A 15,937-nucleotide genomic window follows, 5' to 3' on the forward strand; every position below is an offset into this window, starting at 1 on the left:
ACATATTATTCAACACCTGCTTTTTCCAACTAAGTTTCATTCATAGCTGGATTTGTCCACGTATATATTATTCATCATTTGTTTTGTGCACTTATTGTCAATCATTACGATATTTTGCCAATGTGCATGCCGAATGGGTTAAGGTAAAAATGGGAAACGGGAGAAATGGTCAATGTGGCACAAACTTGTAGCAACATTATCACAAGTATCATGTATCATCAGGTGCGAGTAATACAAGTGGGAAAATGAATACATGAGACAAACGATACAAGTGTGTGTAGCACGTGGAACCCAACTTGCTCCAGAGACATGCAATCTGAAATATTACTGACACTGACTTTATTGGAATTCGGACGGCATAGTGTATTACGATTACTAAACATTATTCTTTATGAGCTACTTGTTGATTTCACAATTCAAGTTATGTTAAACGTCTGATTCAATCGACATTATATTCATATCTATGCAAAGTCATCGTAGTTGAAATTACATTGAGTCTATAATTACCGATCTTCAGTTTAATCGGGTATAGTTCCCTAAATATACCAATTTCAACACGCCTAAAAAATGCTCCATATGATTCATTTTTCAAGGGAAGTTTTTTCCCAAGTCCATACAATCAAACAAAATTTGTTTTCCAATAAAAAGTAAGTTGTTTTGGCAGATAATATGTCGAATCAATACTTTTTTAATATATATTTCAAATATGGAAAAACGTAGTAAGAACGACAATTGTGAAATAAATGGGACACTTGGTAAACGTGGAATACGTCGATCACATGGGACAAGTGGGATATGTCAGGCACGTGGGGCTCATAGAACAAGTGGGAAAACCGGCATCGGTGAGACAAGGGAGACACTTGAGACAAGCGGGACAAGTGGCACGCGTTGGACGAGTCGCCCAAGTCGGAAACGTGGGATACATGGAACGAGTAGCACACATTGGACAAGTGGGACACGTGAGAAAAGTTGGACACGTAGAGCAAGGGGGAAAGTTGGACACGTGTGGCAATTGGGTCACGTGGGACAAGTGGGGCACGTGGGATACGTGTGCAAAATGGGACACGTTTGAGACACTCTCTGTCTAGTCCAGTGGTTAGCGAACTTTTAAATATCGTTACCCCCTAAATCAAGGGTTGGCAATATTTTTCTGAGGCGACCGGTTCCAGATAATAGACTTGCTTACTGGGCCGGAGGTTCAATACAAAATTATGAATAAAAACAGTTTATTCACAAACAATCAGCGTAACAGTTAATGTACAACAAACAGCTACTGTACCAAGTGACACAATGATTATTGCGACTGATGCTGCTTGTGTTGATTCCTTGGACTTGGGCCGTTCATAAGTTTGCATACGTCAGAGATTTTATATTGTTTTGTTGTATTGTTACTTATCGATCTTAAGATCGGTAAGTATATTGATAGGTATTTGTCTGTATGTCTGTTAGATGAACGCGATATCTCGCGAATGCGAGGTTGAATCTGCTCCAAATTTTGCATGTGCATTCATCTTATCTCGGACCAGAAACCTATTGATTTTGGGCGAATTATGTCGTATAATTAGCGAGTTATCAATCAATTATTGATATAGTGATCTAGATTTTTGTAAAGCGAGAGAATTTTGAGACCCGCCGAGTGTGTGTGTGCGATGCGCAGTGCGCAAGTTACAAGAGCGGATGAATCGAAACTGCAGTTTCTGTTTTGGGGGATCCCCTAACTATCGATCGATAAGTCTTCGGTTTCCAATCGATATTCTCGTTTTTATATTGTTACTGATAATACTTTGGAACAGTAATTTGAATGGGTAAATTTGGAGTATATCGGGTTTGTTTGGCACATTATACTCAGGTGCGAATAATGTTTGATGAATTACGGCAGCAGTTCACAAACTTTTTGATCTTGCGGCGCCAAATTATCAGGGAAAAAAATAACTGCGAACTTACACGAAAAAAATGCTACTTTTGAATATAACTCAATTTTGTGAGCGTTAATATGTCCTTTTTGCCATTGTTTGTAAACATGTAGGCCTAAAGAAAAAGGTCAAATTTTCTTTTTCACCTCTGTCTGATTTTCTTTTTAAATGCTAAAAAATCAGTCATGTTTACTAAACGCGGTTCAGCAGATAAATAAAATGCAGATCGCGAAATTGCAGCAAGTAGTGTCTATATTTATTGTTACGTAGCAATAGAGGCATACACTACATAACATAAAGTAAACTACATTCCGCGTTTTCCCAAATATAAAACATGGTCTTATTTCAATTAACTTTCGGAGAATACCACTATGGCTCATTTTGAGGGATGTTCTTTCTTTTCATTGCATTTAAATAAAATTACGAAGTAGAGAATTCCGAGATTCTTAACTAAACAAAATATGAAAACCGATACCCATTCACTTCTTGCTATCGATTAAGTCTTGTTTCAAGGGAATGGCTTATATTAAAATCATTTTTGAAATTCAGATTAGGTCTTATTTTAGGCGAAAACACGGTAGAAAGGTAAAATGAATTTATCGATTTATATACACAGCATTTAAATTAGGAAACAATGAAACTTTTTTAATAAATACAATAAATAAAATATTCAATCATATTTTAGTCATGTTTGACACAATTCTGTTAATTTTCGAGGCGCACTTAGCAACTCTTTCCTCTTTCGCGGCGCACCCTTTAGAAACCGCTGAATTAAGGTTATTATTATAGTCGACAATTTGCTGTTTTCATTGATATTTTCATCAGAAATTTATACCCATAAAAACTAGTCATAGTTTCAGCAAGCACAAGAGGACCGGATGAAACACTTCAGTGGGGCCGTAATTTTTTCACCCTTGAGATAAATCGAATCAACAGAATTACCCTATTCATAGAGATACAGTAATCATATCGTTATCACTTTTACATGAAATGGTGAAAATACTGTAACCAATTGCATCCCCTCATCCGACTCCAAGCTCAGCATTCCAGTCTCAATCTGTACGGCGAAGTATTATTATTAGGTCCCTACGAACCACGTGACTAGATTATTAGGCTCATTAACTAGATATGAGCATTGAATGTCCAGATTTAGAGCAGACTAGTGAAATGTACATGGGTTAAATAGGAAATTGTCAAAACAGTCAACGTCTGGAATACCCCCTAAAAATTGCCAAAATTACCCATTTGGGGGTAATAATCCCCAGTTTTGAAACCACTGATCTAGTCGATATATCTCACCGTGGGATTGCCACAAACGTAACAGAAATGTATGAGCATTGAATGTCCAGATTTAGAGCAGACTAGTGAAATGTACACGGGTTACAAAGGAAATTGTCAAAACAGTGAACGTCTGGAATACCCCCTAAAAATTGCCAAAATTACCCATTTGGGGGTAATAACCCCCGGTTTGGGAACCACTGGTCTAGTCGATATATTTCAACGTGGGATTGCCACAAAACGTGACAGAAATGTAAGGCATGTTTTAATATTTTTGAACAAAATTACTCATTCGATAGCTTGCTGAATGCCAATAATCTGAGTGATGACGAAGAGAGTAATCATTTCTCCATTCATATTAAAACAACTGTAATGATTGGAGTGTGTTGGGGCGCAAGTGAGAAATCTTCTCTATTTCAACAGCAGGGAATTTAATTTATTTAGTCAGTTTAATTTGTATACTGATCAGCTAATATTTTTGCCAATAACACGATCTGTTAATATGATTGCTCATGAAACACAAATCATCTCTCCGTTAAAACTCATATTTCTGATCTCACGAAATTACCCAATGAGATCTTCAAACATTTACGGGTCAGTCATTGACCCAAGATTAAGTAAGTATAAGTCTAATCCAGTGTGATTGACGTTTACCTCATGATTGAGTTCAGATTAGCGCCGTTATGAGTTTGCTGAAGTAGGTTAAATAATCAGGAACACACGCAACTTCGAAAGATACAAATATTATCTAAAACCAACTCAAAAATTGACCAACATCTCTTATATTGAGATTACAGATACATAAATATAAATGTCTTTCAAAACATCAAAAATTAGTTCAATCTAGTTTTATATGATAATGCATGACAAAGGTTTTGTAGATATGATGCACAATTATTTTTTTTACAAAGAGAAGCTTTAAATATTTATCAAACGAACAAAATTCAGTGTAATAGACAAAATAATATTTGTTCCTTACTTGAATTATAAGTATGGGTATTATTTCTTTCATATATTATCACATTAAACCCAACATAATGTCTTTCAAAAAAATCAGACCTTCTGTCTCCAATGGATATGGTCAAGTTAAATTGAAGCGTGCGGTTTAGAACTTTAGACTGTTTGAAGTAAATTTGACAATTTGTTGTTTTAGTCCACGGGCAACCTACCGACGACCTCTAACGCACTGACGTTGAAGATATTGTCGAATAAGATTTTACATAATAAATCAGTGGGCCAATCCCAAAAAGTATGCAATTTGTTGTTCATTGTTACCTGATTAAAGATTGAAGAACTTCCTGTCCTATCAGACTAATTGGTTACCTAGAATTCTAGATAATAGAACCTCAGAATAATTTCGTCAGTTTAACAGACGAATATTTACAGCACCAAGTTTTTTTCGAATTAAGTACAATGATTTAGCTAGATTTAAGCCTCATGCTGGAGTCTGAAGAGCGATGACTATCACTCGACCGTGTTGCCAACTTTACGACGAAAGTTACGATAATGGCGATTTCGTCATGTCGAGTTATCTGACACCATAACATCCTTCCATGTTGTTGATCAAAGTTAAATGACGTGACCATGAAACCACAAAAACATTTTTACGGAAATGCCAATTTTATGTTTTGACATTCAGGACATTAGATAAAGGGTGCTATTGATCAAGTCCGTGTTGTAGACCTACATGACTGTTCGTGAAATGGGGGTGACAACCGATTGTATTTCATTCCGGGTTGAGCGATGTACACGTGAGAAAGATTAACTAACGAATTCAACCAAACTTGAGTCCATATAGAGTCTATGGCATAGAGTAGACCATTGCGCCCAAAAATTTAAAACTAACATATATAATAAATGACCTTAATAGATAAACTTCCATTGAATTCAAATAAAGTTCACACCATTTTGAAATAGTTTCGTCAAAAAAATGTGCAGCAATTTAGTTTTCAAATCAAATATGTCTGGCAACCACACAGTTTAGATGAATTGACGCTTCCAGAGCACTGAAAGTGACAACACTCATTTATAATGAACTACCTCATATTTGTTTTTTCATTCAACCTTGAAACTGAACCCCGATTTGAGATGTACACAACACGCAATAAGTCAATCAATAGGATGAACCGATGTTTGAATGGTTTCAGAATTTTCAAGGGAGCGGTCATTATATCACACCTGTATTTGCTACAGTTCCCGGGTGGTGAAAACCCATAAATTATTTTATACAATCATACCTTTTGATATTTAATTACTGCGTACATTTTATACAGTTTTCGTTTATTTATTTTTGTTGTGGGTGACTGTAACAATCAAAAGCCACCAATAATATCCTTATTTTCATTGATATTGCAATCAGGCATCAAAAAATAAAACTTCCTAAAAATACTTTAATTTAAACTCTAAGTTAAATTTGAAGAATTCGTCAAATTCACTTTTATAATAGTAACATTCAGTTGAAAATGCCTAAAACCAACAGTTTTAGTTCTCTAAAGGCTACAAAAATATGCTATTGAAATGTGCTTTTGAGCCAACATATTTAACTCACATTTTATGAATGCCTATTATTAATGTAAATGAATATATATATAAATGTAAGTTATGTCGATTGTAGGATAGTAATGATGTCGAAAAAAAACGATGTTTTTGTTGACTCCAACTGCACTTGATCACTATCATAAAACTTATCCGCACAAGTACTCATCGATTCAGATGAACAACAAAAAAACTTCGCTTGTATTTCATATAGGAACTCTTTCATATTTTAATGTAGTACACGTAAATATGCATAATCATTAATCACATTTGCCTTGTTCGCAATCATTCATCATCATTATTCCTCGCCTTTATCCATATGCAGGGCCAAAAAGCCAAACCAAATATCTGAATTATTAAGACAATTACTTTTACCAATAATAATTAAGACAATTTCCCTCCACTTAATTAAAAATTTAACAACTATTAAATATGTCAGTGATTTATTCCATTATTATTACTATCTTATTTTTCGTGCTGTTGGTTATAGTTTGGATATTTAATTAACACCAATCAAACTAAGTTAGTGCTACAATGTACAATATAAATAGTCAGAGTTTTCCAAATTCTCACCTCAATAAGTAATGCAGCACAGACAGATATATTGCCAATTTGGTGGTGTTCGCTATATTCCGGTGTGCTTAAATTAGGTATCTGAATAGAAAATGGTCAAATATCAACTGAACCAGTCATCATTTATGTGTAAAGATTTTAATATGATCCCTTGACACCGAGAGCTACCGCATTCCATAAAGTTGTTTCATAAATAGAAATCAGAACAAACTCACCGATCCAGATTGAGAGCAGATTTCTACTATACCTTGTGCGAAAATGCAACACAGTGTTATGCTGTAGTACTAAAAAGAACAGAGTTATAAAAGAAGTAGAATACTGACTGAATGACTATAAATGAGTAGTTAGAGCTATAAATCGAACTGTCTTACCAATACAAGTAAACATGATTTTCTTTTTGTAGCCACTAAGATGGCAAACAAACTGAGTACTAGTTGACAGATAGCGGATGCAATTAGTTGTCTAGCATCTAGAAAAAAAGAATTTTATTTTTATTTTTTTTTTGAAAACACAAATAGCAGATTTTGTATAAGTATAGACTATATTACACATTTTTCGTAAATTCTTCAATTAACATCAAATCTTATTTCCATCTGAAAATATTGTTATGATATATATATATATATATATTGCTCTAGAATAAATATTATATCTCTGTTCACCAAATATTCTTTATTCTCTTCAATGACTCTTACTGTTATGAATAAAATCATACCATTATCATACATTTCTTGGATCTCGATCTTATCCGGATTTCTTGTTTGGAAGTAAATGCCAAATCCAAGACAGACAGCTCCAATAGCCTGGAAGAAAAAAAGTGCTAATTGTTACAAACATTTTCATATTTTCCTATCTTTCACTTGGATAATTTATTTACTTACGCAATGTAGAAGAGCTATTACTATGTAAATCACAATGTATTTTGCCATTGCATGCGCTGGCATATATCTGTTAAGACGTTAAAATACAAAATTATTTAAAATAAGCATGCAAAAAGTTAACACCAGAAAGATAACTATTAGCAATACGTTATTTAATATTGGTGGTACTATAGGTAATATTGGATTTGATAGAAAATATTATTAAATAATGTTTTTTTACTTGTAAATCTTCGGTAAAATTTTTTCTATAGCTAGAACGAAAACCAACAAAAATGAATATACGTATTAGAGTGTAACGCTTAGCAGAGAGTCAAAGTAGGTGGCGACGAAATTAAATTTGTGGAAAAAAAAATATCTATGGCCTTTTTGCATATTAAATCGCAGATTTCCCTACAAAATGCTTGTCGAAAAATGACATTTTGTTCAGTTTTATAAAATTTTACGTAGCGCAAGTTGACTGAAAATTAGCAAACTTTGCATGCCTTAAGTTAAGTCAAACTTTCACGATCACCCACAAAGCTAAAGCAACTATAGGCCTACTTGACATTTAATTTAACAATAAACTCGGTAAAAACTACTCAAAACCGTGAATGAACAGACTCAAATAGTGTCCTATCTGTCTGACTACGTTGTATTGCTTTGTATCTCGGAGATGCTCACTTGCATTTAGCTAATTATTGATGGGCTTAGCAGGTGACTTTTGAAATATATAAGCCGAATATCACATATTGATACAAAGTCTGACTGTTTGCTTCTATAATAGCTCTGTCATTATAATGCCGTTCAAATATAGTTGTTTGTAATAAGCACGTCTGTACAGCGTTGCTAAAGACCAAGGCTATTTATTAACGATTGTATATTGTCCTGGCTGTACTGGGTACTAGTGAAATGTCATTCAGCGTGAAATGGCATGAAATTTGAATTTTTTTCGGCAATACAACGAATAGAAAGATGAAGTGTTGACGCTTAGTCCAACCCAGGGAAAAACCCCATGCATTTTATTCAACTAGATACCCTCAGCAAATATTTATTGCCACATTCACATCCCAATAGGTCAAATAAAAAACTATCTATACCTGTTTGCCATGCTGCATGTTTCTTCAGGGATGTTGTAATGCAGTTATATCATTATTACAGTATTGCAGTTTAGACATTATAAAAAAAAACTCCATAGCAGAAATTTAAACAATAGAGGCCAATAATGACAGATTTGATTTTTTTTTTATAATAGCGATCGATGTAAATGAAATTAAATATCTAACAATTTTCATTGCGTGACAACACAAACAGAACAAAATATTCACGACTCCTATATCAGAAGAATTGAAATTTGGTTACCATTCGTTGTGACATTTTAAGGATCATTATCACGCCTTTAGAAAAGATTTGCAAATGTTTAATGTCGAGATTATATATAAAATATTATATTTCTCCCAATTAAACATTTCTCACTAAAACCTTATAAAAATCCTATACGTTTTGTTATGTAAGTATCGTGAGTAAATTATCAACAATTCGTGCGCTACAGGAAAGATATGTGAATAATTTCTGATACTGATTTTGTCAATGTTGTTATAGCTTATATCTTCAAAACAGAGTAATATTACGCTGAGATGTAGGTGTTGTTCTTGGAAAGTAGCTTAATCTGATAAGTTGATACTTGTTGAATCAATGATTTGTGTTTTTGTGTGCCAGTTCCGTTTATTACTTCTACCTAATCTGATATGTTATCTTGTTTTGTGAAAAAAAAATTTCAATATAAAATATAACTTAAAATTTGCCTGAAATTCCGTAGTAAAACCAGAATTGTACCTTCATTTCGATAAGTGTGACTCTAATCATCAAAGACGACTAAAACTCTCCTTTACTTTGGGATTTGTTAATTTTTTATTGTTAAATTTTCAGAGTATATCAATATAAAAAATTCATTAGGACTTCCAACTTGTAACAGTGAATGTGAACCATTATTTGTTATGATAAATAATCGATCTTCACCACGGTCTGATGTCTTTGTCAGTCATTTTTCTTAAATATGATCCTCATAGGAATTAATTTTATCTAAACCGTTTTTCTCTACTACGAATAGTAGGGCACCGCGATTTAGTGATACAGTTTCGTTTCTATACAACAACTTATAAATTGAAAAAGTTACGTACATCTCACAAAATTAGATTATAAATTAAATCAAAACAATACTTTTATGATTAATAATCACTTTTGTAAAAATGGACTTGAAATTATGCAAATTACTTGTTTTGATCTTGAAAATAAAAATAGTGATTGCAGTAAATTCGTAACTGTAACATGGTCAGTTTGAAATCAACGATTGGCGTATCGAGACGGGCATGTTTATTTAACATGAAGCTCTTGTCTCAATTACTTTATATATATTATATTTTTACTTTTTTGTCAAGTAGCAAAATTGGATAACGGCTGATTTCACCATTTTCTTACTTAGAAATTTCAATTCATCAGATCGATATAAATTGTGTTATGTTAAGTAATATGAAATGATTTTAATTTAACAAATACAACCATGCGATGAATGTACAGTATTCGAAGTTTCGATTTCAAATATTTAGCCAAACTCAATCGAGAAATAGAACTCTGACTTATAACGCCGGTGCTAAGCATTGAAGTACTAATATGCAAATTGAAACGCTTATGATTGGGCCCTATATGTCGCATAATTAAGTAACCAACTAATAGGCTACTCAACGCGGTTGTGACGATATAGACTATAAACACGCTGTATTCAAAGACTTCATTAACAAAATATAATACTGTTAGTGAAATTGAGATGTTTTGTGTCAGGCTATCGAAATTTCAGTAGTTCGAGTAGTATTTAAGTTTTTACAGAACGCAGAACGATATTATTTGTTAAATTCATGTTTGAAATTTCTTAACCTAATAAATTTTTATTTTCAACAGAGTTTGCCGAGAACCATCATGAACATACGATAAAATATAACAACCAAAATCAGGAACACCGTGATAGAATGCAACGAATTTTATTTACTATTTTATTTATTCGTGTTAGGTCACCTTACCGACACAATCATCACGATCGAGCGACCGTTAAGCCAACCAGGCCTCCACGTGTTGTTATTCAGTTGGAAACGCCTTCCATTAAAACACCGAAGATTCGAGCGAGCGCTGTACAGCAAGATTCAGAAAATGGAGTCATCGGATTCAATAAAGCTTCTTTACCCATTATAATTCCGTTTGCTTTACTATCAATTTTAATTTTGTGAATTTCTAATTCAAATTTTGGGTTTTGGCATTAAAAGTTCACAAGGGTTACTAAAACTCAGGGCATTGTTCAGAGTACCACAGTTACTCTGCCACAGTATTTATAACCGAACCAGAATTTCAAGCATATATAAATTAGCAGTATTCTGTTGTTTATCGACAAAGTATTTTTTATTGTGAAGGTATAGATTTGCAAACTGGGCAATACAAGGTTTTCATTTATAACGTAGACTTGTGCTTGATTTTGATATCAATGCATAGGATTGTTTCATTTGCTTTAGTATATTATACTATTAATTATAATGATGTAACAAATATCCATTCCTAACAACATCATTTTCTTATCCTTTCAAATTTGTAATTGGTATGCTTGGTTGAATTCTGAAAAATATAAGTTTTTTAATATGTTCAAAATGATGAGGCAAAGTTTTTTTTTTGCGTTTTCAATGGTGAACGTATGATGAAATATAAATACATATATGTCGACTGCTTACGGCAATGACACGTCGTTGATGGCGAATAATTACAAGTATATATAAACAAATAGAGGACCCCAATCTCACAAAACAGGCAAATTGAAAAAAATTTGTCTTCTTATACGACGGAATTGAATCAATTCTGTCGAATAGCAGGCCTACATACAGCAACAGGTAATGCAGTGAATTACGCTCTCATCTTTTCGTTACAGTTCTGATGTAAACAACATAAATTTTGTAGCCTACTTTATTTTTTTATTTGATAAGAGGAAATGAATTGAGTTCTTATATGAAAAGGAAAAACTGTTCTGCGAACGAATTTCAAGTACTGGTAAGTTATCGTTCCGCATATGATTATCGGGGAATCGATTTTTTTTTTCGTTTTGCCCTGGTACCGTAATGGATAAGTGACTTGGATCACTTGGTATTTCAATTCACGTTGAAATTGGAAGTGGGACAAAACAGGCTTTTAGTGGCCGGAGTAGGCACCTGTCAATCAAGTCATCAATCTAGTCAAACTAGGCCGTTAATCTCCGTTCTCGGAGCGGGAAAGCGTTCGCCCGGGCAATAAAAATTTTGGCAAGTGGCATTGGGGGTGGGGGCAGGGCCTCCGTCCCCTCAGTGGTGAGGAAACGTGTGGAAAACCGCGCCCACTTGTTACCTAATCCTAAAGAGTTGCTCTTCTCTTTAATTACCGGACCAATTGCTCTGACATTTTTAGTGCTTGAAGATAAAAATGTTCTTTAGAAAGCTATTACTTTCATTTACTTCAAATGTGTCCATATATTTGAGCATAGCTCTCTTCTTTTACTTCTGTTTAATTTTTTCATTTTTCATTGCGATGTATGGCTTTTCTTGCGATGTATGGCTTTTTTATTTCAAGCAGTTGAAGTAAATAAGATGATACCTACCTGATATACTTGTGCTGTATGGTCTACGACTCTACGCAAATCATTTTGAAGAGACCATCGCGCAAAATTTCGAAGAGAAAATTAAATCACATAGAGCCAGCCCACAAGATATTTTGAAATAAATCGTAAAAATACAATCTTTCCCCACTAGAAATTTCAAAGCAATTGTTCCAGCATTTAATGAGATGTAAATGTTTCAATCCGTGGCTTGTTCACCAGTTGTAAACCAGTAAAGTAATTATATTATACCAGTTGAAAAAAGACTGAATTTTCTTGCCAGCAAAGTTGCAAACTTTTGTTTTCTATAAAAAACACTTAATATATATATATGAATAATATATAATATATAATAATAACAATTAATAATATATAGATGCTTGAAATATATATATATATATATATCGACAGAGTAAAGTATTTTTTTTTTCACTGCTCATTTCCATTGTATATATATGAACTATAGCGAGAGTGTTAGCAGATACATTAACGATTGTCTTAATTCATTGATTTATCAATATTCATAAACGAGTTCCCGGAAGATCCGAAAGCTTGCTTCTAATTAATTACCGACCCTCCATTAGCGTTGCTCTGAACGTCTTCATAAGGTATGACGCAAGAATGTCCTCCTAACAAATTCATTCCAATTTCTGTTGATATTTTAGTGCGTGTGCTGGTTTTCTCAAAGATCATTCCAAGTGATTTTCCTTCCAGCTTGCGGAATCTATTCGAATGCAGTAGTATAAAACAAACAATTGATCTTAACCTAAAACGATCATTAACATCAACTTATCGGCGCAATGATCATTAGAAGGATATTTAAATTTGATGGTACGTCTCCATCATTACACCATAGCTTACAAACTGATTTAAAACAATTTCTTCAACTATTTTGAAGCGTAACTTATGAATTAACAGACAAATTGTATTATTAATGGCGATTTATTGCACTTTGAATAAATTTAGCGTATACCAAATTGAATAGATTTATGAAAACCATTCATAAATTGTGGTCCCGCTATTTATAACATTTATAAAGGCGATGTCGATGCTTAAGTGTACTTATAAAAGTTTTCCTGGATCACGTAACAGCTGGTCGGTTATTGCTTCCTTCATCATCTAGATTCTAGAACTATATTCTACAATGAAATTGACCTAGAGTATGATCGAGAGGGATTCAAAAAGGCGAGTTCATCATATATATATGACTGAGCTGTCTTATCATCTTTTCGATTCCCAGGATAAACACAGAAACCCTACCCTATTCCTACCCTTCTCAATCTTCCACGACAAAGGAAGACATTGGAAAAGATTTGTAATACCTTTCGTTCAGTTGCTTCATCCTTAACTTTAGGTCAGCAGCACTGCTCAATAAATGAAGAAGATCTTCTCTAGTATAGTCTGCTAGTGAAAGCAAACTTCTTCCTTTCATCGAGATGTCCTGCTGTCGGCATATCTGAGCATGATTTGTAGATGCAACACTGTGGGCATGAAAAGGTAAACAATAAACTAACTCTGTTTTTTATTTGTAAAAAAAAGTAGTTTGGGTTGATTTAAATATGTATTTCCTACCTTTTTGGTGATGTAGATTGTTTTCGAATATGAGTAACACATCTGAGTGTATTACATCGAGGCAGCGTTCGATGAATCCACATTCTATGTAGTATGTTTTTACCAAGTTTCTCATATATATGAATATTATTTCTGTACTTTATCCAATTTCGTAAGGAATGAGAAAGTTATATTTGTATATATATATATATATATATAAATACTAATATAGACAGTATTTCTACATTTTATAAGCCGATAATAAAGGACGTAACCATTCAACGGTAGGTGCATCGTGTGCACTCACTTTTCTCACACCTTTCTCTTCAAACTAGTCGTTTACTTCTTCCGATAACACTCACATATTTTGCTATCTCATATCCGGGCCTACGTTGCCAAAGCTACAAGATTGTTTAGCGTATTTTAAGTATGGTGAAGAAATAATGAACTACTGGGCAGTTCACCGCATTGACGTAAATTACTTAAAATGTAGGTATCAATTACAAATGAATTAAAAGTTAGTCATTCGTGGTAAATGCCTAAAATTGTAGCTTTCAACAGAAATGACAATTCATATTCAAACAATGTTTACTCATTCTAATATTGAGATTCTCAAAGGATAGGCTTATATAAATTTCGTTACAAATTTAAATGACAATTTCTGCCATATCTTTCCGGTTTCAGCATTAATGGATAACTATACCATACTCCAAGTTTGAAGCAAAATCGATAGCGAATCTGAGGAAAAACAGGTGCGACAACCAAACTAATTGCGACTTCCTGGCATACTGCTTTTAGGAAGCAATGTTTTTAAAAACATGTGCGGAGGCACTTTCTCAGTTATGAAGAGTTTTGAATCTTACACTAAATGTAGGTATAGAGAAAGACTTTGGCACGTTTTAGTGAGTTTTTTTTTTGTGATTTTCGCATGTTTTAGCTTGATAAATGAGTCAAATGACAAATATTGATCACTGTGTTTGCACACTAGAAGTGTTTGTTCTGTATTGTGCTGTTTATCTATTCTTGGCACTATTGTGGTCCCCGAAGAATGCAAAAATAATTTTGTGGCCCCGGAAGCGGACAACTTTGGACCACCCTGCTCTAGAAAATCTAATTAAAAGCTTGCTTCTAATTAATTACCGACCCTGCTTTATTGCTGCCCTGAACGTCTTCATAACGTTATTACGCAAGAATGTCCTCCTAACAAGTGCGTTCCAATTTCTGTTGATACTTTAGTGCGTGTGCTATTTTCTCAAAGATCATTCCAAGTGATTTTCCTTCCAGCTTGCGGAATCTATTCGAATGCAGTAGAATAAAACTAACAATTGATCATTTAAAAATCTACACATAAGAAAGAATAAAATATCAGTCTTCCTAGCACCGTTGCAATAATTTAGTACAAAAAACCTTGGTGAAGACATAAAACATAAATTTTGCAATAAAAGGCAGACCTTTATCACGCTTCAGTGATATATACATATATATATATATATATATATACCAAAAAAGTAGTGAGAGACGTAATTCACAGCGGACACTATGCCTTCAGAGAACCGCGACGTATTATGCATATATACACATGTTTCACGCACTGTCCAGTTTGTCATTTTAAGAGCTGGAAATATCTTGTGATAATATACTTATCGTGGCGTAGGCTACTCTGTGTGCTTTTGGAGGATTTCATTCAGGTGGGCAACTGGTTAACTATTGACCAGACTTCACAAATATATATAATTCACAAATATAATTGATGACGCCCTGTTATGTAGTATATATATATATATATATACATCTATTTGCTGCATTTCGGTCACATGTTATTTTTTGCTGCAGTTGGGCTACTCGTTTTCTGTGGCATATGGTGAGCCACTCACAGCGTTATTTTTAGCGGTTTTCAATAAAAAATGGTATGACAAAATTTCACGCAAGTAATACAGTTCGTTTTAAATATAGTGGAGTTGGTGCCCAATCGTCGTCGCCCAATTCCGAGGGACTACGTTATTTAGCCCATTTGCGGGAATGAGGAACATCATTGGATATGGTCGACACCGCGAGCTGGCTATTTAATCATAGTCCATCATTAAAAACGTTCACGCTTCCCCTAAATACTTTGCTTGTAAGCCACTGCCGACCTGTTGAATATATTTGTAAAAATATAGTCTGCAAAACGCTCTGCCCGGAAACAGAGCTCAATGACCTGTAAACATTGAAATCACTCGAGTGTGACTATATTGACGGGTACTCGCATCCGAGACCCAAAAACCCGATTTTGCAAAAAATAAACCTCTTCCTTTGGCCTGATCACTTTTGTGGGTTTTGTAGACATCGTGACAGACCTTCTTGCCAAGTTTGGCACGGATTAGTTCCCTGTAAAATGTTCGTTTGTTCCCGAAACCCCGAATATACTTTCGTATCAAGTTTCGTCGTGCGTAACGACATCTGACTCTGACTGCGCTTTCGAACTGAAGTGCTCTCGGTTGCCTAATCACAAATGAGTTTCTCGAGTAACAGACGATATTAGACCATGCACATGAAAATATGAGACTACTCATTTAATTATTTTTATACTC

At 34.0% G+C, this 15,937-nt stretch overlaps 1 protein-coding gene across 1 annotated transcript; it reads right to left on the reverse strand.

Annotated features, from left to right (window-relative positions):
- Positions 1-5,909: 5,909 nt before the first annotated feature.
- On the reverse strand, positions 5,910-13,471 carry LOC144431207 (uncharacterized). Its single transcript, XM_078119039.1, has 9 exons — positions 13,389-13,471; positions 13,139-13,297; positions 12,391-12,540; positions 7,181-7,247; positions 7,015-7,102; positions 6,671-6,768; positions 6,515-6,583; positions 6,300-6,380; positions 5,910-6,074 (listed from the first exon to the last, which is right to left on the reverse strand). The coding sequence occupies exons 1-9, from the start codon at positions 13,469-13,471 to the stop codon at positions 6,012-6,014; spliced, it is 858 nt and encodes a 285-aa protein (XP_077975165.1). The 3' UTR covers positions 5,910-6,011.
- Between the last annotated feature and the right edge of the window lie 2,466 nt (positions 13,472-15,937).

The sequence above is a fragment of the Styela clava genome, chromosome 13 (genome assembly GCF_964204865.1).
Source record: "Styela clava chromosome 13, kaStyClav1.hap1.2, whole genome shotgun sequence".
Taxonomy (NCBI): Eukaryota; Metazoa; Chordata; class Ascidiacea; order Stolidobranchia; family Styelidae; genus Styela; species Styela clava.